General features: G+C 50.8%; 1 protein-coding gene across 1 annotated transcript in view; it reads right to left on the bottom strand.

Annotated features, from left to right (window-relative positions):
- Window positions 1-18,967, bottom strand: part of DRGX (dorsal root ganglia homeobox) — a 31,157-nt gene extending 12,190 nt beyond the window's left edge. Inside the window, exons 1-5 of the mRNA XM_068983162.1 lie at window positions 18,934-18,967; window positions 14,735-14,832; window positions 13,782-13,883; window positions 10,508-10,686; window positions 10,305-10,417 (exon numbers count right to left, since the gene is read on the bottom strand). Coding sequence (XP_068839263.1) covers window positions 10,305-10,417; window positions 10,508-10,686; window positions 13,782-13,883; window positions 14,735-14,832; window positions 18,934-18,967 — 526 coding nt within the window. The remainder of the gene's footprint in view (window positions 1-10,304; window positions 10,418-10,507; window positions 10,687-13,781; window positions 13,884-14,734; window positions 14,833-18,933) is intronic.
- Between the last annotated feature and the right edge of the window lie 6,345 nt (window positions 18,968-25,312).

The following is a 25,312-nucleotide window of genomic DNA, read 5'->3' as shown; positions in this document are numbered from 1 at the left end:
CTCCCAGCAAAGAGAGGCACTCTCAGCATCCCTGCCAGGGCACCAGGCACAGAGGCCTTGCCATCCTGTATGTATCAGCCCCAGCCACCATTCGAATGCAACCTCACGAGACACTCTGGGCAAAAGGAGCAACAGAACCACCCGGCTGAGCCCAGCCCACACTTGGAATTGGGAGAGAATAAAGCAGCTGGGCAGCCCTGCTGCCGCTTCTCTTATGCTCAGTTGGGGGGTAAAGTAAGACAGCACTGAAACTCGGAATAGAGATTATCAGGGAAAAGAATTTGCAGGCCAATTTCTTCAGGATCATAGACAAAAAAGCCCTAGACAGAATATCAGCTAGTCTATCTATACATAAAAAGAATAACATGTCTTCTCTAATGTGGGTCAGTTCCAGGAAAGCACAATTGGTTTAACATTAAACAATCAACCAATGCAATTTACTGTATTAACATTTGAGAAAGAAAAATCCTGCGGTTGTCTCAACAGCAGCAGGAAAAAGTATTCCACGAAATTCAACATCCCTTCATATTCATGCTTTTTGAAAATAATAATTAAAATAAAACTCTTAGAAAACTAGGGCAAGAGAAAAACATCTTAACTTGATAAAGTGTATGTTAAAAATAAACAGGCAGACAGCAAACATGGAGAAACCTTCGTGAGGTTGTGAGAGCATTCCCCTGAGATCAAGAATAAGGGCATAAAGCCAGGATCAGTCCCAAAGACCAGCTAATGTATGATATGATTCCACTCAGTGAGCTATCCACAGTGGCAATAACAGAGTCTCCACAATCTGTAGAGGCAGAAATATTAGTGGTAACATGGGGCACGGAGGGTTGGGGAAATGGTGACTGGCTGCTAATAGGTCTGGGGTGATGAAAATTTTCTAAAGTCGATTGTGTGATGGTTTCACAACTCTTGTCTATGCAAAAAAATCACTGAGTTGTTCATTTCAATGGAATCATTCCATGGTATGTGAGTTGTATTTAGATAAAGCTGTTACTGAAAAAAATAACAAGGCAAGGATGCCTATTCTCACCGCTTTTATTCCATACTGTGCTAGAGGTTCTGGCCAGCACAACTAGACAAGAGAAAGAGAAATAAGTGCAGTCTGCCCTTTTGTATCCCCAGGTTTTACATCCTCAGATTCAAGCAACCAATTGAAATCAATCCTCCAACTGGTTGAATACAGAGATGCGAAACCCTCATATATAAAGGACCAACTATATTCATTACATTACAACATTTTCCATAAGGGACTTGAGGATGGGCAGGTTTGGGTATGGCGGGTGGGCAAGGTCACCCTGGAACCCATCCCCGTGGATACCCAGGAATAACAATATAAGGATTAGAAAGGGAGAGACATATTATCATCGTTATCTACAGATGATCTGATCATGAACAGAGGATACCATAAAAGATTGACAACTAACCTAATTACACAGATAAATCTCCCACATACGCCACGTCAAAGGAACCAGGCAGGAGAAACACATCCCACGTGATTCTATGTATATGTATACACATGAACCGTTCAAAAATGTTCAGACTAGGCAGTAGTGTTTCAGAATGCCTACTCAGGTGGCTGGCAAAGCCGCATCACCATCACAGTCAGCATGATGGTTCTTTTAGGGGGAAGAAAAGTGACATGAGAAGCACGGGGCGTGGGGATTCGGGGGCTTCTCGGGCACAAGCAGAGTTGCAGAAGAAGGGTGGCACACGAGTGCTTAAAATTACTCAGGAAGTTCTAAATGCATATTTTCGGAATTTTCCTGATTATCATAGTTCATAACAAAATAATTTTAATTGCTTACTAAGATTGTGATTTTTCTTTAAAAATCACAACACAGAGGAAACAGTGATTAAAAGAATTAGGAGGAAAATGTTTCCAGGGGCTTGAAAGAGGAAGAGGCTGCCTCCAGCTCTGAGTCTAACCCTGATGGGGAAACACTTATTGGCCAGTAAAGCCTCCCACTCTCAGACTCTGGACGCTTCGCCTTGGCTCGGAAGCCCAAGGGCCAAGCTGGGAGGGCACATTCTGGGGTAACTATGGGGCTTTGTTCCCACGAAGGACACGGCCTGACCCTTTCCCAGCACTGCGTGCCCTGCCCCTCGCCTCTCGCCTCTCGCCTCTCGCCTCATCCTCACACGTGTGATGCAGGCTCAGGACGGCTACTCTGCAGCATCGGCCGAGCCCCCACTGCATGTCAGAACACCCTCATCTGGAGGGACCTGGAGGGATGGAGCCAGGCTACAGAGCTGGGACCAGGTCTGGCTGCCCCTGGGCTCCTCCCCACCTGGGCCGCCTGTGGGACCAAGGCCTCGCCTGGGCGGGTGGAGAGGGGAGCGTAAGAGGAGGTCAGACCTCCTTCCTCGGCTCTACTGCGCTTCTCTCAGCTTAGGCCTGACTCCAGGGGTCCGCAGAAGACACGGAGCGTCCCCACAGGCCTGCCTTGCCTCGCAGGCGGCCCATCTTCCCTCCTGTCCCCATCTTGTTGAGGACGGTCAGCTGTGATGCCCCGCCTAGCCGGGGAGAGCGGCTCCACGGCTAAGTTATGAAAGCTCTCCCCTGGCAGCGGTAAGGAGTTTCCACCTCACACCCAGATCTCCGGATCACAGGTTAGATACAGCCAGGCTAAGTACACCAGGGAGAGGGCCTCTGCTGACTGTGGCCCATCCTGCGGCCAGCACTTCCCCGGAACAAACCCAAGCACTTCCCTCGGCCATTAATAACCTCCTCTGCATTAATGAATTGTGAACACAAGGCTGGCCATTAAGACAGTGCAGGAAAACTCTTTGTGTTGCAAAGGCTTTTTCTCTGGACACTCATTATTGTTATGCAAACCCTGGCTTCATGGGGTAGGGTCCTGCTGCCTTTTTCTATTCCGGTTTCTGTGGGACATCCAATACAGAAATACCCTGACTGCCTGCCTGGCCAGGATGGGCCCTCTCTGATCACTCCAGAGTACAAAGCACATCACTGGCTGCGTGAAACTGCAGGGAGGGAATGAGTGCCCTGACCAGCAGATCTTACCAGGGATGGGAAGAGCCACCATCACTGCCAAAAGTCAGAACACTGGGGGTTACAGGACATAGGTGACTGTCAGCAGTGACAAGGACCTCCCAGGTGGTGCTAGCGGTAAAGAACCTGCCTGCCAATGCAGGAGACACGAGAGAGAAGCGGGTTTGAACCCTGGGTCGAGAAGATCCCCTGGAGGAGGGCATGGCAACCCACTCCAGTATTCTTGCCTGGAGAGTCCCATGGACAGAGGAGCCTGGCAGGCTACAGTCCACAGGGTCGCAAAGAGTCGGACAGGACTGAAGCGACTTAGCACGTCTGCATGAAAGTGATAAAGTTCACAGAAATAGGAGAAGCTTGGAAGAAAAGACCTCTTATTGGGTCTTGGAAATATGAGTGGGACCCAGCGCCTTAGAAATGAGAATGGAGGAATCCAGTTATAATGATAGTGTTAACTCACACCTCCCACCGGTCTAGAAGCCTCAGATGTTCCAACTCACGCTCCCCCCTTTTATTCTTATAAATTCAGTCCTGTAATGTCAAGATCCCCAAATTTACAGATGAGGAAGCAGAGGGAGAGATTCCCAGTACTTTACTCAAGATGTACATGGCTAGGGGCTTCACTGGTGGGCCAGTAGTTAAGAGTCTGCCTTCCAATGAAGGGGAAACACGTTCGATCCCTGGTTGGGAAACTTAAGATCTCCCATGTTACTGGACGACGAACCCCACAAGCCACAACTAGAGAGCCTGCATGCCAAAACTAAGGTCCAACCCAGACAAATAAATCGATTAATTAAAATAAATAAATAAACTTCAATAAAAATTAAAAGGTTAACATGGCTAAAGAATGGAAGCATGAGGATTCTCACCAGGCAGCCACCCAGAGCCCTTGCTTAAAGCTGCTGGGCTCGACGGCTGCTTGGTAATTAAAGGAGGAAACTCACAAGTGTGTGGTTTTCAACCACCTGGCTCTCACCACTGGACAGTCTCCTGGCCCCTCTGCTGGACTCAGCCCAGTGCCCATCCAGGGGCCTGCCCAGCAGACTACAGGCTAGCCTGCCACACCTACACATGCAGGCTGTCTGTTTAACCGGCCCACCCAGAAGGTTCATAATCTCCTGTCCTTCAAGGGAGCCGACCCTGCCTCTCATGCTTCCTGGGCTTCTGATTCCTTGAGCAGCCTTGCTGACCATCTAGATACATCTCCCCGTGAAAACCCCTCCACACACCCCAGCGCTGAACCTGCTGAATGGGTGTCCCCAGTGCTCCAGCCCCAGAGCGGCCCCCCAGCCTCCTGGGGCCTGGCAGCAGAGCAGAGCCTCCCAGCCCAGGATGTGGCAGGGGCAGGACTCCAGGCGGCCTCTGCCCTCAGCCCCTGGCCTGAGGCAGGTCCACCAAGCCAGCCCAGGGTGTGCTCTGCCAGTTCTGAGCTGCGCTTATTTTCCAAAGCCAGGGGTCCTCTCCAGCTTCATCTTGGTTTTCCCAGCTCTCCAGCTGCTTCTGAACCCCAGGACCCTACCCTCAACACGTTTCTCCATGCAATGAAAATGAGGGCCTCTAATTTCCTAAGAAAACTGTAATCCAGAGTTTTCTGCTACTGACTTCTCAGTCTGGGTACTAAAGCTCTGCAAAGCAGCTGGGAGACCTGTTCCCCTTCATCTTTTCTGGACCACATTCCCCCTTAATAAAACAATTAAAGCAGAATCTAGATACACCGGTGGGTGCTAAGCCACAGTGGAAGAGCTGCCAGCACTCAGCCAGTCCGCCCATTCATGCTGGAGGCAGGGCTCGGCGACACCCCACAGCTCTGTGCTCTAGCAACGCCACCTAGCACAGGCCCTCTGAGACTAGCTCTCTGCATCTGCTCTTGCTTGCCTCTTTCTCCTCCAGTGCCACCCGCTCCAGGAGGAGACAGTCAATACTCCAAGAATGCTCTTGTTCTCAGAGCACATTCAAAGCCAGTGTTTCCAGGAAAGTGAGTTCAACAGTTACTTAAAGGACCTAAGGACTTGAAGGACCAACACCTAAAGCAACTCAGCACCCTGTACCTTGCCAACCTCCAAGCTCCCCCAAAAACACTCCTGGAGGCTCTCTCCACGTTCCCCAGGCAAAGACTTCACATCTGTCACAACAGCACCTAGAACCAGAGGACCAAGACTCCCTACTCAGAGTCCGTCAACTTTACAGAGAATGCTCTGCCGGCAGTCAGCTCTAGAACCACTGGCCTGGGTAGGGCGGGGGCGTGTGGAGCTCCATGTGCCTCCAGGGAACTGATCCTGCCCAGGCACCGGGAGCCCGCATCCCCCTCACACTTAGGCCAGGCATTGGTGCCTACTGGGCTTGGATCCTCAGGCCCTGGTCTGGAGTCTTGGGAGTGTCACCGAGAGTGCCACCCAGAGCAGGGTCGGCACAGTGTTGTCTTTAGTCCAGGGCTATGTGACCCTACCAGGACCACAAAGTCTGGGGAAGGAGACTCAAGCACTGGTCTGAGTCCGGAAGCTGAAATTCCCTTTGATTCCTTTCCTGTGGGTCATTTGCAAGTTGCCTCAGGCCTGGAGGAGTGGGTTGGGATCTCTGGGCTGGAAGGGCTGTGCTGCTCAGCTGGCAGTGGTCCTGTTCTCTGGGTGAGTCCAGACTCCCCCACCAGGGCTCATGCCCAGCGGAGTCCTAGCTGCTCTCACTCGCCAGGGAGAAGAGGTAGGTGGGGGGGGAGGGTCCAAGCAGGTGCCCACCCAAAGGAATGAATGAATGCATCGTGTCTGGAGGAGAGAGCACATCAGGACCCGTGGAGATCAGCCCTGATCTGAAAGGGGAGGCCGTGCTCATATAAAGGACCTGTGAGCAAGTGGGTTTCCTTTCTGGAACCTCAATTTCTTGCTTATGAAAAGAGGGCCGGGCAGGGGAGCCCAGATATGAGCCTTCTAGCACCCACATGCATCAAGTTCCCGACATGAGGGCGCTGCCACACTGGCCAGGAGCCCCTGAGAAGCAGAGTTCAGGGCGCCAGCTTCGCCAGCACTGGGCTGCCCAGCCACCTGTGTGGGTGAACTCAGGAGAGGGAGGCTGGGCGACAGCCCAGAGGTCCTGGCACTGAGCCAGGCCTAGAAAATTGGGATTGCTTCTCTCCTGGGTCCAGACTGGGCCATGCACTTAACTTCTGTAGCTCGAGGAATCCTGATAGAAGGAGACCTTGTCTGTAAGAGTCTACAGCCTCAAACCACTGAACAAACGTTCCACAAAACAACCAAGGGTTGAAGCCCAGGGCATCCAGAACCTGACTTTCAGGTACACACTTGTTACCCCAGGTCCTGAGGCAGAAGTGAGTCTGCCAAGCACATCTCCAGGGGCGGCCAGGCCCACCTGGACTGGAGCACGGCTGTATTGATCAGCTGACTGGGTGGAGACTTCTAGCTCAAAACACCCCAGTGCTGGCAGTGCCACCTCGCAGGGTCAGGCACTGTTAGAATGCAAAAGTGCCCCAGCTAACGCCAGCTGTTACCTCAGAGCCATCCCAGCCCCACTGACCTCTGTGCAGCTCTAGGGCCTCCCTGATACATCACTGACTCCACTACCCTATGTGAGAATTAAATGGGACCAAACGGGAGATGGTGTTAAACAGTTCATGGGGTTCTCACAGCTAGAATACTGGCGTGGTTTGCTGTTCCCTCCTCCAGGAAGAAGAAAGAAGAAAAGAGGCAGAGTGCAGCAGAATCGATGCTTTCAAACCGTGGTGCTGGAGAAGACTCCTGCGAGTCCCTTGGACAGCAAGATCAAACCAGTCAATCCTAAAGGAAATCAATCCTGAATGCTCTTTGGAAGGACTGATGCTGAAGCTGACGCTCCAATACTCTGGCCACCTGATGCGAAGAGCTGACTGATTGGAAAGACCCTGATGGTGGGAAAGATGGAGAGCAGGAGGAGAGGGCGACAGAGAATGAGGTGGTTGGATGGCATCACCGATTCATTTGATATGAACTTGGGCAAACTCTGGGAGGCAGTGGGAGACGGAGAAGCCCAGCATGCTGCAGCCCACGGGGTTGCGAAGAGCTGAACATGGCTCGGCAGCTTAACAACAACAGCCACCACCAGGCAAAGCACAGAAAATGTTCCCAGTCATCACTCACGTCCCTGCCTTTCCAACACAACTTAGCTTGCCGAGACAAACAAGCCAGCCGCTCAGAGAGACCAGATAGTAACAGCCATGGTGGGTAAGGGGCAAGGATGAGCAGCAAGAGGGGAGCGTTGCCGGGCAGGGCAGAACTGAGGGGGAGCTCTTCTCCCCGTAGTCAGAGATGGGACGGACGGAGTAAAAGTGCCCCACAGGAAGGCAGGCCACAGGCTGGTCTGGCCAAGGATGTGCCCGCTTGGCCCAAAGGATTGGAAGCACATTTAAATATGCGGCTATTCTAAACAAGGGTCTGGATTTCCAGCTTCTCCTGAAATTGCAGTAGTTCCGGCAACGTTGGTTCCATATATCCCTGTGCCTACCGGGGGCTGTCTTGAATGGCAGTTGACACTTGAGTGGGCAAATGCTCCCCAGCCCACCCCCCAGCCCCACCCAGTTCTGCTGAATCTCAAGGCGCCCCTTAGCATGATCCTTGCAAAACTGCTGATGGTAGCGAAGCGTGCCTTTTCCCCACCCCTTGCCCAAAAGTGGGAGAAAGACACACAGACTGAGACAGCTGCGTGTTTCAAATGATCAAGAGCTCACTTGCATCTGGGGGAGCGAAGGCAAAGCCTCACACGCTCACTTCGCTCACTGCCTGCCTCGCTCTGGAAACATGGAGTGTGCCGCCTGCCCCAGCACACCTCATGTCCCTGACTGCAGCCAAGAAGGCCTTCCGGTGAGGATGTCCAGGTTCCCCAGGCAAGTGTCACCACGAAGCACAAGGATGCGCCCTGGCTTTGTGTGCTCACTGTGATTCCCATCACCTCGGCAGAGTCCTGCACACCCCGAGCATTCCCCTCCATCAGAGGAGAGTCTGTTTCCAGCAAGGCAAGTTCAGGGCAGGCCCCAAGGGTGTACTGGGGTTGGGGGGGGTACCCACAAGTAGAGGAAGAGGAGGATGACAGATCCACCTGCCCCTCCCCCCAGCCCTGCCTCCTCCTGACCTGTCCTGTGTCCCCCTCTCGCCACTGCCTTCGGCCTCTCAGGGACAGGCAGGCACTCTCTCCTGCTCCCTGCCAGCAACCCGGGCCTCTCTCCCCTCCTTCAGCCACCACAGGCCTCCACCAGGGCCTCAGCTTGCCACAGATCCCCCAGAGGCTGTCCCAGCAACGAAATGTGGGATTCACCTTCAACCCACGAGGCTGGAGTGGGGCAAGCAGAGACAGTCACTCCCAGGAGCTGAGCTGGCCCTCACCGAAGCAGAGATGATTCAACAGACACACAATTGCTCCTCTGTCTGGACAAGCTCCCTGCAGGATACCTACATCCCACTGGTAATCTCTTTCCAGAACCTCCTTGTAAGTGAGACCCCCACCTTCATTCTCAGAGCCCCATCAGTCTATTACTCGGTGACGCTGTCCCAAGGCCACTCTGTAAAGGGCCTCTACGTGGCCCCTGGAGCTGAGGAAGCACGAGGAGGCCACGGGGTCCAGAGATGGATGGAGCTGAGCCTCATCCTCCCGCAGCAGGATTTGCCCAGCTGCCTGGACCACTGAGAAGTGGCTCCAGGCCTCAGGCCCCCACCTCCTACAGTGCAAACCCCACTGTGAGAGCGCGGTGTCCAGGGCCTGCCAGCTCTGGCCCTGCACCGTGTCTCTTGGCACCGTCCCATGAGCACCCACCATACGGGCCATTCTCCAGACAAGCCTGGGCCTCCTCCCTGCTGCTCTGCACGCCTGTTCCCTGTGCCTAGAGCACCCTTCTCCCCTTCTCGCCCTTCAGGAGACTCCCCAGGGAGGCTCCATCCTGCTGCCTTCAGACTCCAGAAGCTACATTTGCAATGCAGATGGCCATGATGTGTGTGTGTGTGTGTGTGTGTGTGTGTGTGTGTGTGTGAAGAGCCTGCTGGAGGGAGATCCCCTTGAGGCCAGGAGACCCCAGACCCTAAAAGAGAGCACACAGGAGCCACCACGGGGGGGCCTCTCCCTCTAAAAGGCTGCAGCCCACACCTGCGCCTCCACCTCCCAGACCCGCTGTGGCAGGCAGACCCCGGCACTAACACTTGCTGCCCCACACCCAGTCTGGGGCCCAGCCCTGCGCCCGCCCACACAGCTGCCTGGCTTCCTCACAGAGGGGCTCTGGGGCCAAGACCTAAAAGACACTGGATGGACCCATTCATCCAGTGGGTTGCCCGAGAAACCCCCAACAGACAGTCCCATCAGAGGCCCTCTCTGTCGGCCTGACAAAAATGCCCCCGATGGTTTCCACCCTGCAAACCACAGCAGCCTTTGAAAAGAGAGCTAATCTAAGAAAACCACAGGCTCTGACAGTTCAGACCTCTGACCCGGAGGAGGAAATAGCGATCCACCCCAGTATTCTTGCCTGGAAAATCCCAAGAACAGAGGAGTCTGGCGGGCTTACAGCCCATGGGGTCGCGAGGAATCAGATACGACTGAGCAAGCACGCCGATCTCTGACATCAGGAGGCCCCAGGGAAGGCTGGGGGGTGAGCTGCGCGCATGGGGAGGGTCCTCACAAGGTGGGACAATTGTCCATCGCAGGCCTCACCCATGAGCTGCAGGCTGGCACCTAACACTGATCAGCCTGAAGCGGGTAAAGGAGAGGGTGGGATGAATTGAGACAGTAGCATTGGCATAAACACACTGCCACGTGTAAAACAGACACCTGGTGGGAAGCTGTTGTGCAACACGGGCAGCCCAGCCTGGAGCTCGGTGATGGCCTAGAGGGGTGGCGTGTGAGGAGGGCACGAGGCTCAAGAGGGAGGGGAAATATGGATATACACAATCATGACTGATTTGCGTTGCTGTATGGCAAAACCCAACACAACGGTGTAAAGCAATTTTCCTCCAATTAAAAAAAAGTTTTTTTCAATTAAAAAAAAATAAAATCAGTACCAATGCAGTGGCCTCTTCTGAAACAGCCGCATCTCGGCCAGTCCTTTGGCCAGTGCACTGAAACTTAATGACATCCACCTGTATCCTCAAGACATACAGAAAGCAAGACAGCACGCGTGCAAGCGGATGCTGTTTGCAACCCTGCCAAGAGCCTGAGAGAAGGAGAAACGGAGCTGCGCCCGGCCCAGGTGCAAGGATGGGCCAGACCAAGAACAAGCTCCGCGATCCCCGGGGAGAGGGTGCAGGCCAGCGGAGCCCAGGCTCACCTTTCAGGGAGGCGACATGTGACAGGGCCTGGGCGTAGGTGGCTGTATTCAGGAGGGTCCCCGGCAAGCACGAGGGGAAGAACGGCCCTGTGGGACCCACAGTGCGTCCCAGGCTGGCAGGGAAAGAAAATCACAGGGTGAGTTCTCAACCTGGCATTCCCACCGGCCCCCGCCCCCCCAGGCCCGGGGCCAGCCGGCCTCACCTCTGCTGGGCCTCCAGGGCCTCCTTCTTGCTCCGGGCCTGGTCCCCCGGGGGCGGGGAGCTGAGGTTTCTCACGGGCGGGGGCGTCACCTCTGCCGTGGGCTCCTTGGCTCCCAGCTCCTGGTCAGAGGCCCCTCTCTCCGTTTTCCTCCATTTGGCCCTTCGGTTCTGGAACCAAACCTGAGTCCATGAAGGAAACACACACACCCGGAGAAGGCAGAAAAATCAGACAGAAGGGAGCAGCCAGAACCTAAACCCAAATGCCTGGTCCCCATGCCTGGGCCCATAGGCGCCTAACAGCAGGTATGTGGGAGCGCAGCCTCCCCTCTCCAGAGACCTAGCAAAGCGAGGCTCCCTGAATTGCAGCTTCAGACCCACAGGTGGGCCAGAAAGGCAGTGTAGGAACTGTGACAGGCCTTGTTAAGGTTTTATGTTTGATGCGGACCATTTTTAAAGTCTCTATTGATTTGTTATAATATTGCTTCTGTTTATCTTTTGGTTTTTTGGCCATGAGGCATGTGGGATCTTAGCTTCCTGACCAGGGATCAAACCCACATCCCCTTGCACTGGAAGGCAAAGTCTTAACCACTAGACCACCTGGGAAGGCATTTCTAAATGAGTATCACATCCCAATGCACTGCCCAGAGGAAGCGGGAATGTACCCTCTTGTGGAAATTCTCAGTGTATGCAAGTCCATTTATCTGATGGGAAATGTGTTTCCTATGGGGAGTAGGGGGGTGGTTCATCATCAAAGCAGTTCGTAAAACACTGCCCTGTGGTTTCCTCATGCAAAATACTCATTCTCTCTCCCAGCAGGTGTGGCCTGAGTGTGTCTGGACTCACGCATGTGATTTAACCCTGACACACCATCACATCATGACAAGTGCACCCAGTAGGAACCGTGACTCGAGTCGGCTCCGGCTTAGAATCCTGGAACCCAGTGAATCTGGTTCAGAAGCCACTGCAATCTGTTCAGGCAGGCAGCTCTTCCAGCCCCATTCTGCAGAGAAGAAAACTAAACACAAACTGTCTAACTTGTCCAAGATGATTCGAGTGTTATGTGGCGAATCCACAATTGGAAGCCCAGTGGCTTAGCTGGGGACCATGATCCAAATTGTTTGGGAGTAATAATAGCGCCCCCCCCCCCCCCCCACATAAGCATTGTTAGGAAAATGAACAGAGACGCGTGGAATACGAAGCGCAGTGCCTTCACGGAGCAATTAATCACGCAGTGAACATGGGTTGGTGTTATTATCTGCACCATCTTCAGGTTAGGAGGCAGCTTATGATTCTCCTCCTCTGAGCGCCTTCTTAGGGGCGGGTGTGAAGTTCTTTAAGCCCTGGGAACTAAGACTTTGTTTGTAGGACAGCCTCAGGGCAGCCAGGCAGACCGGGGCCCAAGGTGTCCCCAGAGGTCAGGGAAATCCTGCTGTTCTTAATTCTATGCAGCTAAACCTCTTTCCCATCTTTCCTGGGAGATTAGTCCTGATTTTAAAATAAAAAAAAAAAGCTTGGCTAGACCTCCTATTCCCCTGGGCATCCTCTTCTCCTGTGGACAGACTGGCCCAAGAGAGAGCCTGGGAGTTGAGGCTCACCCCACCTCCGAATTTTCATTCTCCTTAACTGGGTTTCTTTCTTTTTTAATCTAGTTGGTTTTTAATTGCACATATCAGCAACCATTGAATAATGATTTTATCTATATTCTAAATTTAGGGCAGTTAAATGCAAAGCAAAATGCAGACACTTTCTGGCGTCTTAATTGAATGAAGGTCACAGCTATAACAACATTTAATTGAGCTATTTTTCATTATCATATTTTAATGACTTTGCACTGACAGTTCTCCTGCTTCTGAGGAAAGAGCATGATGGAGTCGTTTATTTCCCTATTTAGTTATTGTTTGACAACATCAGCTTCGATTAAGACCCTGCTTTATAGAACATTAATCATATTTGAATGAGCAAGGGGTATAAATGTAAACACATCTCCCTTCCCGCCAGCAAAGCCATGTCCCCACACGGGGCTCACTAAACAAATGCTTCACAACCATTGTCTGTTTGCATAATAGCCAACAATAGCCCGAACAACAATCCCCGGCTTTAATTGTCACCACCCCTATCTCACCCTTGCACCTTTCAGGGAGAAGTTATGATCTTCCACTTCTGAATGCTCAATAATTGTGTCATTTATCTCAATTTGCAGTTCAGTCTTTAGGCAGCTATTGGCAAGCTGGCATTAAAAAGAGAAAGGATAAACAGCATCCTGGCCAAAGGAGATTTTCATTTCCAAATAATAATCAGTTTAATTTGCCCGCATATGACCAATGATTCATGTTCAGATTTAATAATCAGGATCACATAATCTGATTATAGGGGAAATAATTTGTTTACAACCCCCAATTTACTGCTCAGAATTCCATTATCTCTCTTCAGCCATTGGTTTTTAAGAGATGCTAACGTGACCCAGGGGAACCGAAAGCAAACTATTATATTTCTTACAATTAGATCTTTGCATAGTCTTAACCCCAAGCCCCTACATAAAGAAGAACAGAAACAGCATGGAGGAAATCCCATAAATAAAATGAATATATAATTGTGCTCAAAGAATAGCTCTCCCGGAGAGGCGGCGCTGTGAATCTCTTCCTCCTGCATTCGGGCACATCTGCTGGGCTCGACGGGCTTGTACACTCAAATGTAATCACCATGGAGCTTCTAAAAAGAAATCCTGCTTAGAGACGGTCACCGCGGGCCACACTAGGCTCAGAGGCAGCCCTTCGATGCTGCCGTTTAAAGATTTTTAAATTGCCCATGTTCTTCACATCCACTTCTCTGAAACAGTCCACACACTGGAGAAAAGTTGGACATGATGCAATTTCTGGAAAGCAGATCCTACCCTGTTCCCTTATGAAAACATAGTTCTCTGCAATTGACCGGCCTTACCCCAGAGCGGTCAGAACTGCTTTGAGAATAGCATCTCAGCTCTTTTTTTTTTTTTTCCAAAGCAAGGAAATGGATGTGCATTGATGTAATTTAGTACCTTAGAGACGCGGACAAATTAGTGTAGAACATTATCACTAGTTAATTATGAATGACCGATTAATCAACCTAATCTAATATTCCACATTATGTTGATGTTATTAAAGTGCATCATGAAAATGACAGATAGTCTTCATTTGCTTTCTTTGGCCAAATGTGCACTCTGCAGTCATGATGTCAAAAAAAAAAAAAGTTTGCCAGTTTTAATATTAGAGAGTTAAATAATTAAAAAGAAGGTTTACCTGCACTCTGGCTTCTGTGAGGTTGATTTTCATTGCTAGCTCTTCTCTGGTAAAGACATCGGGATAGTGTGTTTGGGCAAAGACTGCCTCCAGAGCTTCTAGCTGGTAAAAGGAAAAAATATTTACTGGTGAGAGGTTGTGGCTAGGTGAGAGGAAACAGATGCATATTTCAAATTTTCTGTGAGTGGTGAGGAAGTCATATCACAGATCAAATAGGGGAGGAAGAGGAAGAAAAGAGCTCTTTGAAAAGATCCCACAGAATTAAAATTTCAACCACGATGACTTATGAGCGAAGACTCACTAACAACCTCAGGGCTATGCCAAGAGGTAGAAGGAGAGAGGCGCTAAAATGTATATGCCTTTACATTTAAAGTGCAGCCCACATGGCTTTCACTATAGGGCTTGGAAGAATAGAAGCAACTTGCACAAGCCCTCGCTGCGTCAGTTCCACGGAGGCCGCCCAGGCTTTCTGCTCCAGGGTGCTCTGGGGGAACGACAGGTTTAAGGGCCCTGGAAACACAATGTCAAGGCTTCAGCTGTAGTCCTTCCGCCGACAGACAACAATACCATCTACAATTCCCTCAGCCTCTTGGGCTTTCTCATCTGTCTGCTGGGGGTGAGAATACCTGACCTGCCTTCCTCAGAAGGTTATTTTGAGGTTGAAATGATATTCCTACATCGCTGATGTGAACATGTCCCCAAGATTATCAGCCTGACCCAAATGGGCACCAGCATCACTGTCTCTTCGTTTACTACCTGGGATCACAACAAGGTCACTGTCCTCTGCCCTCTCTCCAAACAGATTCCTCGGCACACAAATTGTTCAAGAAAGCAGAAAGATCCGGTTTAACATAATTAGTCGGCAGCCTTATTTTAAAAGACAAAGAGCTGCTCAAATTCTGAGTTTTTTGGAGGCAGGAAGTGGCTGGCTCTCGGAAGGGGGACATCATCACCTGCTGAAGAGTGAACGTGGTCCGGTTCCGGCGCTGTTTTCTCCGCAGAAATCCATCGTCGAAATCTCCGGTAGAGTGGTTCCCAAAGGGTGCGGTGCCTGCGGTGAGCAAACTGAGTCAGTCTGAACACAGCCCCACCCCCACAGTCCTCACGCAGAGCCCCTGCTAGGCACCCTCACTGGGAGACCGTGGCCCGTCCCCTCCAGACAGAACCTCATCTAGCTAAAAGTGTTTTTCTCTGCTCCTGTTGTTAAGGTTCCCTCTTTTCCACTCTCTCATGCGCGCTCTCTCTCCTTCTGTCCCAGTAATTTCTGACTTTAAGCTCAGCTATGCCTGTTTCATAGTGTGATGGCAACCTTACTCCCCCAGACAGCCAAGTCCTCTCGAGAAATTCTGGGCCCTCTGAGTCAGGAGGGGCCACTGACTTGAGAGGGAGCCTTCACCAGCCTTCTGGCTGCAGCTGCACCTCTGCACCTTCAGCTCAGCCCTTCTACTTCTGACCCTTTAAGAGAAGCCTCGGAGTTTCCCTTTTGCTCACCTGTTACTTCACTTTTCCTTGTTTCTAGAAACAATAAGGATTAAATGCTGGGAAAGGGAGAAGAAAGAAATTTCCAAGAGATTTCCCCAGCACGCCTCTCCTAGAACTTCAAGGCATGAGCAAGTAAGAAGTTTATAAATGAATATTAATACCGTTGGTCACAGCTCATCGGCGCCACAGTGGATCTGTTACATGGATGTCAATTAACAAGAAATCTGCGCTAATAGTGACTGTCCTGAATTCCAAGCAGACTTCAACAGAACCATTCTCAAAGGGCATCCCAGCCTCTGGCCAGGCTCATAAAAGACCCACTGCTCCTGATTCTCTGAAAAGAAAGGCACTCTTCCCACAGTCCTCCCTGGCAGCCTCCAAAGCTCGTATTAAGCCGGAATAGAGTTTGGCCCCAAACGTGCATTCAGATCATTTTCCAAATGTGCGTCATTTACTTGACGTCCACAAAGACTTCTTAACAAAACAAACGAGCAAGTTTCCATTAGCCAATGAATGCTGTACCTGCCATGGGCTCCGGTCTCAGAATCACTGCATGCTTGGCATTAGGAGCTGACAAGTCACACTGCCCAGGCATTATCCCTCTGAAGGACCTCAGGCCAAAGTAGCAAGGTCCTTTGGGCTCTTTAAAATTCTATGTATTAAAAGGAATCCCTCCTACTCATTACGCTACTCCCCTCATCCTATGCCACAAGACCTCCACTCTCTGGTGAAGACTTCTCCCTCCATTGTCTCATCCAAATTGCTTTCTTCCTTGAAATTCTCAAAATATTTTTCTCTAGCTCATTGGAAACTTCAAAGATACAGACTTTAAGCAGTGGGAAACCAGATTGTCTCCTTTTAAAATAAAGCACCTGACTGGTGAGGATGAAGTGTAACCTCTAAGACTCTCCAATCACAATCAGCCTCACAAATTTCTGCTTGCGTGTCCCAAGTTGTATCACAAAGTATACATATAATATCTTTAAATGAAACCCTTTATGTCATACTGGATCCTAAAAAAGGCTGACAGTTGATCAAATTAATAAGAACAAAGATTGACAACCTAATAGAAAAGAGGAAAATAGGAGAACATTTTTTTACTTAAAAATAAATAGAATGGTTGACAATATTATGAAAATTTAAAACTTTAAATAATTAAACAAAACATTTTTGCAAAAAAAAAATAAGACGCACAATTATAATCAGTATAGATAAAAGCACAATGCATTTCACACGCTCTCCACCATTTGCAGGAGCACGGAAAGGTGGAGACTTATTAGAGGGTAATTTGCCAATATCTGCCCAAATTTTAAGTGTATATACAGGTATTTAGTCTATAAATTCACTTTAAAAGTGTGCCAAAATAGAGAGAGAATATTGTTCCTGGTAACATGATAACAGGAAAAAATGGAAACAACTAAAGTGCCCAACTGTAGACATTTTCTGTGCGATAGAAAACGGAATACTACACAGCTGTTTAAAATAAGCCGGTAGATCTGCAGACATGAACACAGGAAAATCACCAAACTCTGTATCATGAAGAGGAAAAACCAAACACTGAATGATGTGGCAGTATGATCTCAGCACAAAGAAGGCATAACGTATACAGGAAAAAATGCATAAATGAGGGTAAATGCAGGTAAAAACATATTTTTCTTGAATGAATCCCAAGAAATCAACAATAGGGAGTATCTTTAGAAAAAGAGAAAGAGAAGGAGGATCTCACTTTTCAGTGCACAAGTTTCTGTTCTATTGGAATTTTCTGAGCAGGGAGATGTGGTACTTTTTAATTTAATTTCAGCAAAGTTAGCTGAGAAGTAAGATTATGAGCCATGCTGGCTTTCTCCTGTATGACTTTCTGGATTAATCAAGTTAAAACGCCAGTAGGCAATAACGAGATGTCCGATTCCAAAGAGCTGTCCTCAGCCTTTCCATCTGCAGCAGTCACCTCCTCCCCAGCAAGACTACACCAAAATAAAACACCCCGTTCTGTAAGGCTGGCTTTGAAACACATCTGCAAAGAAATAAAAAAGTTCTTAAAATCCCATCTCCTTTCCTTCTGGTCACAGAAATCAGAATCACCGTCGAGGTGGGATATGCCCAGATGCAGGAAAGAAAGGTGAGCTGAGCCGAGGGTAGCAGAAGCTCAGTGCTCTGGGGCCATGACAGGCTGGCCCAGGCTCTCCCCAAGTGACTTCTGCAACCCATTCTGCAGGCTGGCTTTCCCCTTCAGTCACCCTGGCAGCCCACCATGCGCTAAATACCCAAACCTCAACCATCCCACTTTAGCTGGAGAGGTGAGCTGCCAAATGCCGATCAGTCCAAACCCAAGACTCAGATATGCAGAAACGGTGTGTCTGCTGCAAAAGCAGAGGCTCTCCCTGCAGTCCTAGGTCAGGGGATGAACCGCTCAGACCTTTATAAAGCCCATCAGCTTGGGTCCTTGGGAGTAAAAGAAGGTAAAATGCAGTCACGTGTCTGTCCTTCCCTTCTTAGGAATGCTGATCAAGCTGGCAGGGCTTGAACACTGGTCTTCCTTAGCCTGCTTTAGAAAATCTTACTGGACTCTTAAAAGCTTCTATGGAAAAAACAAAGCAAACTTTCTGAAATCCCTTGTGTATGGCCCAGCTGAAGCCAGCTACTGCTCCAGGTAACCAAGGCAAGGTGAAGGAGCATGCTCTGATTTTTCAGGTTCTCCACTGTCTCAGTACCTTTTGCCCTGCCCCATGCCTTTGATTTCTTTACCTCCAAAATTCACTCGCCTCCCCCACCCCCAAATAAATCAAAGGAGTAGGTTGCCAAAACCAAGTCTTGGTATTGCTCCCAGTTATGCGTCCTGATAGCCCAAGGCTGAGACCACTGGTCTGAGGAAGGCGTTGTTAAAGGGCCAGAGTATGTGGCTTTGTATTTGCCTGAGGCATTAGTAATCTCTGTTTGTGGAGGGCCCACCCCTGAGGAGTCCTCAAGACCAGCGATCCAACCTCTCCCCTTCTCACCAGCTTATCCCCACCTAACAACCTACTGCAGGGACCATGCCAAGGATCCTGAAGGGAAATTGATTCTAAGAACTGGAGACCCTCAAAGACCCAAATCCCGGCCATGGGATGCCCATGGGAGTGGGAAGTGGTTAGCATTGGGGGTCAGAAAACCAGTGAGTCACAGAGGAGGAGCCATGCCAGGGCACTTGGTGGGCAAGGCCACCGGACTCCTGAGGGCCACATTGTCCTGGAGCAGACCGTGAGGACCCTGAGCAAGACTGCCTTGGGCAGGGAATGAGAGCAGCCTGGCAGAGGGTGGTTCCTGCTCCTTTCGGGCCCAGGGCCATGCAGGCCACCTAGTCCACCATGAAAGATTGATGCAGCCCCCTGGGCAGGGGAGTCTCGATTAGAGGCGTGACACCAACATCTGTGCTAGGAGGATCCTGTCCAGGCAGGGCACATTGCCTGGGGCCGACCAGCCCAGGCAGGGATGGGGGAGGTAGGAGCCAGGTGGCCACGGGGGCGGAAGGCTGGAGCGGGATGCGGGGAGGGGTCTAGGGGGCCTCTACCCAACTGCCAGTGGCCGCGCCCCTCTCGAGCCAGGACCTAACCTAACCAGCCCCAGCTGCCGCTTGGGCCCTTCCTGGCGGGCACCGGCCTTTTGGAGCAGCTTCGGCTCGGCGCTTACTCACCCTCTAGCTGTGGTGGACAATGGAAATAAAACATTGCCGACGGCCCGATCGACTGCACGGCCAGGACTCGGGAGGGTGACCGCAGGACCGCCGAGGCACGCGTACGCGGCGATCTGGCCCGGCTGCAGAGCAAACAGCGATGAGTCTAAGTCTCCTCTGCCTTAGCCCCCACCCGGCCCGGGAGCGCACTGGGCGCCCCCTTCCTGGAAACCCCTCCCAACGCCTTCAGCCCACTCTGGGGACGGGAGGGGAGGTGGAGTGCCGTCGCAAGCCGGGGACCCAGTGGGCAGCCCTTCCGTTCGGGTCCACCACCCGGACAGACGTCCCCCAGCTTCGGCCCCAACACCGAGCCTACGCAGTCTGGTTCCCGGCTCTCAGGGGTCCCCACCGCAATCCCTGCTCCCAAGCCACCTCAGCCGAGTCGGCGAGCGCGCCAGGGCATCAGCGCCAAAGGCAGCCCCCGCCAGGAAGGCAGCCCCAAGGCCGGCCGCAGCGGGCTCGGTGTGTGGGTGCGGAGCCGCGCGTACCTCGGCGGGCGGCGGGAGAGGAAGGCCGGAGCGCGACCGCCTCTGGTCCGTTCGCCGGGCTCGACTGGCAGCGGGCGGGGCTCCGCGCGGCTGGCGCCCGCAGGACCACAAAAGTGACTCGGGAAGTGGCCAGATGTCTTGCTGTCTGTCTACAGCGCGCGCCGCCGCTCAGCACTCGCCTTTATAATCTCACGCATAATTGGCCTTAATCTGATTATTTCCAGCGCTGTCTACAGCGAGTAACTTGGATAGGTCTACTGGGCCTTACAAATGGCCCACGTGGTATAAAAAAAAAAATCCGTCATTTCTCAGCAAACATCAGGAATGTCTTTCCTCTTTTCTTTTAGAAGGTTGAAACAATCACCACTACCACCACCCCCAAGAGGCATTATTCTCTGACCACTCCACCCCACCCCCACCCCGACTTCCCTCTGCCTCAAACCTTTTTTCTCCGCAGGAGCTTGACTTTAGGCTCCCCTTGTCAGAGGCCTGGTGACTCCCGGGCTGCGAATTGACAAAGAGCTGCTAATTGTCGCCACCGGATGGGTTTTGGGGGGACTCTTTGCACACGGCTTCCCTTTCCAAGCGACCGTACAAAAGGAAAGTTTGATTTTGTTCTCAGCAAGGGGTCCCTGAATTTATGTTCGCTTCTCCATGCAAATGATATGCGGTGGGACCCTTCGCAATTACTTTTAAAATGCATCCGAGGCAGACACTCAGCGGAGAGAGACCGCCCTTCCCTCTGCCTGGGTGAAAATTAAACTCTAAAGTACCGGGCTGAAATTTTCAAGTCAGGGGCGCAGGATTGGATCAAATCACATAAACTGCAAAAAAAGCAAGTCTAATGGCGCATAATTGGTTCTGTAATAGCATTACGCTAGGATAATAGCCCGTTACGGCCCCCTGCACTATTAAGTGCTTCCCTGGCGGAAAGCCTTTATGATATTAAAGGGGGAATATAATGATATTTTGGTTATTAAATGCGTGTAATTAATTTATGCACCACTGAAAATAAAGTTGGTATTATGACCCACTCAAGATGCATCAGAAGATGCTAGTCAGACAACTGTTGATAAGTTCTGGTGTCTGTGTTCCGTCTAGACTGCTGATTTTATTTTGGGACGATGGCTTCTTGGACAGACTGCATAAATTGAATATTTTATAAACATTCTAATGCTGCGTTCAGGATCCCTGGCGAGGCAGTAGGTCGGGTCCCTGCATCGCCTGGGATCCCGCCTTGATCTTAAAGACACAGTGAGTGGGAAACAAAAGGCCTGGGGGCCCACACGTGGACACCCACCCCCAAGGAAGGCGCATCGAGCTGGAGGGCAGGTTGACTGCCAGGGCCCTGGACCACCCGTGGATGGCCCTCTGAAAACCGCCAGGAGGAAGAAGCAGGACCGCTTCCGCAGAGACAAATCGGGGCCGCTACACTTCAGCGGCCCCTCCTGGGCTCAGCCCACCCAGGCGCAGAAAGCCGACCTCATCTCAAGGAAGAAACCACTGGAAACGCTGGCTGGATTCTGAGCGGAGAGAGCCCGCGGCGCCAGCTTCGCCAGGGCCACCGACTCCAGGAGTCCAGGCGACCCACCAGCAGGGAGCATGTCTGCAGGTCTGGGCGGCGGGCGCAATAGCAAGCTGGGCTGGCGGGGTAGTGAGGGAGCCATTTCCACTCCATCCGGAAAGGGCTAGAGCCCTGAGAACTGACCCTATTTCAGCCCAGGCCAGGAAGCTCAGCGCGCTCTCTCTGTGTGCACCTCAGAGCACCCGCGCTCTCTGGAGTTCTTTTCGAGAGTCGGAGTCTCCCCCTTGGGTGCCTGGGTCTTCCAAAAGCCCCCTCAAACTCCTACTTACCCTAGGTGGCCTCCTGCAAGCACCCTGCGCGTTTCGGAGCTGAGTGCCTGAGAAACGAGGTGAGGAAAACATCTGGGCTGGCTCCACAAGAGGCTCCAAGGAGCACCTGAGTATCTGTGTAGGAACCCTAGGAACCAGGCGCCCAGCGCCGCGTTGGCCCCCAAAACCAACGAGGTCCAAGCCCGTCTCAGGTCCCCATTCCTGACATCGGCCGAAGCAGTTTCCTGTCAAGGCCCAGAGCACTGGACGGGCTTGTCCTGGGTCTGCAGGCAGGGCGCTCCCCGAGCCTCCTGTGGTCAGAACCCTGGACAGCGGCACCTGTTTCTACCGGGATGCTAAGGGAAGCGACCAGTCACAAGGTCCCCTCTGCGGCCCTGTGCTCCGCGGCGGCGGGATGCACTCGCCAGATTCTGGGTGTTGGGAGCCGATCCCAATCCCCTTCTTGTCCCAAACGAGAAAGTTACTGGGGACGCTCGCTCAGTGCTCGCAGCAGGGGCCGAACTCTCCGTCCCTGAGCCCAACGCCCAGCTTCTGGCCCGCGGCGCCAGCCGGGAAGCGTCCCGCTGCCGCTCTCCGTCTAGCCCCGGCCTTCCCAGCGTCCTGCACCCGAGCCTGGCTGTCTCCCCGCTGGGACACTTGGCCGGGCTCCCGCAAAACACTCACCCAGAGCGGGGCTCAGAGCCAGCGGGACCCTCGGCCTCGTTTCCCCGAAGTTCCTCTCCCCCAGCCTCGAGGCCGGGCTCGTTCCTGTTGGCGAAACAGCGAATAGCCAACCAAGCAATCACGGAAAGGAACGGCTACAGCAAACTTTGGTGGCGGCTCTTTTTTTCCTCGGATTGTCTCCGACCCTCCGGGCCGGGACCGGCAAGAGGTGACTAACACGTATTGCTACCATTTCCTTCCCCTCTAAAAAAGAGCTTCGGTAACGAAAAGGTTATTTTTTCTTAATTCCTGTGCGGTAAAATGTATTTTCCAATTAACCAAATTCACCGATCTGTCCCGCTTGGACACTCTGATAATTTACAACCTAAAAGTGTACTTTCTTTATCTAAAGACCAAGGTGACTGCTTTTAATTTTCTCTAACCTCTTTACACTTGATGTTCACCAGACTCATAATGTTAATTGGCTTCATATACGGATCATCAGTTTAATGAAGAAATAAATCCTGTGTTGCTTTATGTTTTAACAGTGATTGCTTTAATGAGGAATGTGACGTGTTCCAAAATCAAAGCTGCAGGAGATATTAGAGGGGGCTTCTCTTAGGACGGGAATGCTTATTTAAAGTTAAAACCACGGGTCATATTTCAACAGATTCTATCAGCACGGGCCTTCCCCACTCCCACCTGGGTTGCTTCCAGTCTCTAGAAGGATGCAATTGTGTGGTTGGTCCTCAAAGGCTCCTTCTCTGTATTTAACACACAGCAGCCGCAGCCTTCATTCTCTCTAAGAATCATTTTCTAGTTACTAAACTGGCATGCTACCTTACCTCCTGTCCAGCAGAGCAAAGAGAAGCTGGAACGGAGTAGTGAGTTCAACTTTCAAGGTTGTTCACTTAAAAAAAAATAAAATCAAGTGGGAAGACAGTGCCACACATCCTAAGATTTGTGTGCAGCTGTTACCGAGCGGTGCCCCTAGAGCAGCGTATCCCTCCCACTGAAAATTCAAGCCTCCGCTCTTAAAAGACAGACAACTTCGGCTTGGGCCGAGTGGGCAGTTGCTGACCCAGGCTCTGGCCCCTGAGAATGTCTGCAGGGGATGCGCTGGGCTCCTGTCTGGGTGATGGTAGCTTTCCATCTCCGTATCAATTAATAGGAGAGTAAATCTGCTTTCTCTAATGGGTGTTTGATTTTTCTAATTTTAAGCTTGTTCTCTATGAAGAGAGAACTGTCATCACAAAAATACTGAGAGCAGCAATAAAATGCTGGAAATTGGAACATCTATACCTGGAAGCCCTAAATTGTCCTTCTGTTGAATTATGAGTTATTTTTAATTGATTCCTGAAAAGAATTCCAAATCCTTAAAAAATGTAAGGGGTTGAAACTCCAGGTCAGTGTCTCCAACATCACACATGGTATTTATTTCTTACCATTTGTTCTGTTTTAGGAAAATGGAAAAACATTTGGAGACACCACTGTCAACATCTTTTGAGTCTGAATGCATTGTGTTGGATTTGACGTTTCAGCTGTACTCAGAAGGGATTTTTCCAACTTCTGTTTCAAAACTTTCTTTAGCAGAAAAAATTTCAGTAAACACAGTTTAAAAGCATAACAATGGGGTCAAGCAGATAAAAATATTCCAATTTTCAGGGAGGGAAAAAGAACACCCTGAATTCCTGTTTACGAGTTTTCAAAGTGCCCGGATGATCTGTAATATTGTTTCACTGTTTAAATTTCTTAAAGCCTCTCAGGTGTAGCTCCCTGTGGCCACACAGCTTTCCCAAGACAGAAAGTGCAGCTCATGCGTGCTCAGTAGGGACCCCATACATCCTCTGCAAATCTGTTGTCCTTTGTAGTTTTGGAAATGGCCAGCCAAGAAAGTCTGGTTTGCCAAACATGATGGAATATGTCGGGGAAATAGCAGCTAATTGAAATTCCAGATGAACAGGGTACTATGAATGGGATACACACACACACACACACCCGTACACACACACACACACAACAAGGAAAAGATAGGCATTTGGTTATCTTGGAAATTTCCCATCATTCATTAGTTTTACTGTCTTGTAAAAGGCAGAGCAGCTACTTAAGTACAAGCCAGCTTCCAATAGCTTCACCTGCGATGACTGCAGGACAAAGTGTATCCCCATATGGTTCTTGGGGGCTCTCTTAGCTGGCTCTAGTCTGCCTAATCCTCACAAGGTGAGAAAGCATTGTGCCCGAGGCAGGCCCACTGCCTGAAGAGTCTGTGCCTACTTGTTGCCATTCAAGCAGGCTCCAGTCCTCATGAGCAAGGTGAGCTTGAGCAGGTCACATGCCCTTTCCAGACCCCCACGACTTTCTACACAAAGGGGATAAAAATGCCTACATCAAGTTCTGGTGGGAAGATTAAAAACAGTGCTAAAGGGTTTAGGGCAGTGAAAACATTCTGTATATTGCAGTGACGGATACATGTCACTATACTTTTGTTACAACCCGAAGACTGTGCAGCACCAAGGATTAACCCTGACATGCACTCCGAGCTCTGGTGATTATGATGCGTCAGCGTAGAATCACTGACTGTACCATCCGATGGGGGTGCTGATAATGGGGGGGCTATGCACAGAAAATTGCTCTAAAAAAATAAAGGCTATCTTTTTCATTTAAGGGGAGGGGAGAAATACTGAAAACAATGCCCAGCACGTAACAACCACTCATTTGCTACAACTGTTCCACTATCATTATTGTTACTGTTGTCTTGCCACTACCATGATCCACTAGGGGGCCACATTCTTGGAGAGATGCTGCTCTGAGCTGCTCTGGATACTGAGAGATGGCACGTGCCTCTTCTGGCTGTCTCCAGGATGCAGCACCATGGGGAGAGTCCTTCTTTGGCACCTTCTTCTACCCCATCTGCCAGTCAGCCAAGCTTGTTTCCTTACATTTTCCCCTTCATGCTTCTTTGCTTGGTTTGTTGAGCACACACCTATTTGGCTAGAAACCTAAACCAAGGCCCTTTAAGCTATATCAGAGGTGTTTTACCTGGCCATCAGAAATCTGTTAGAAGTTCAAATTGAGTGCCTTTAGCCTGGGCATGTCAACTCTACTTGCCTGTAGCCCCCACTGTTCCACACTACTTTCCTCCAGGCCGCCTCTCATATTTGTGTGACCCACCAGGTTCCTGCAGACATTTGGCTTTCCTACCTCTGACATAAATTCTGTGTGAGTCTAGCATAATTTCCAGACTGTGAAGGCATTCTTATCAAATATTAGGATGAAGACAGAGTCCACAATCCCTGGAGTTTCAGAGTCTAGTTCGGTCCACTTCTGTAAACATTTATCTAGCAACCCCTCTGTGC

Source organism: Capricornis sumatraensis, chromosome 10 (assembly GCF_032405125.1).
Source record: "Capricornis sumatraensis isolate serow.1 chromosome 10, serow.2, whole genome shotgun sequence".
In the NCBI taxonomy this organism is placed as follows: domain Eukaryota; kingdom Metazoa; phylum Chordata; class Mammalia; order Artiodactyla; family Bovidae; genus Capricornis; species Capricornis sumatraensis.
The sequence above is the reverse complement of the archived record's forward strand: the minus strand, read 5'-3'. Positions and strand labels throughout refer to the sequence as shown.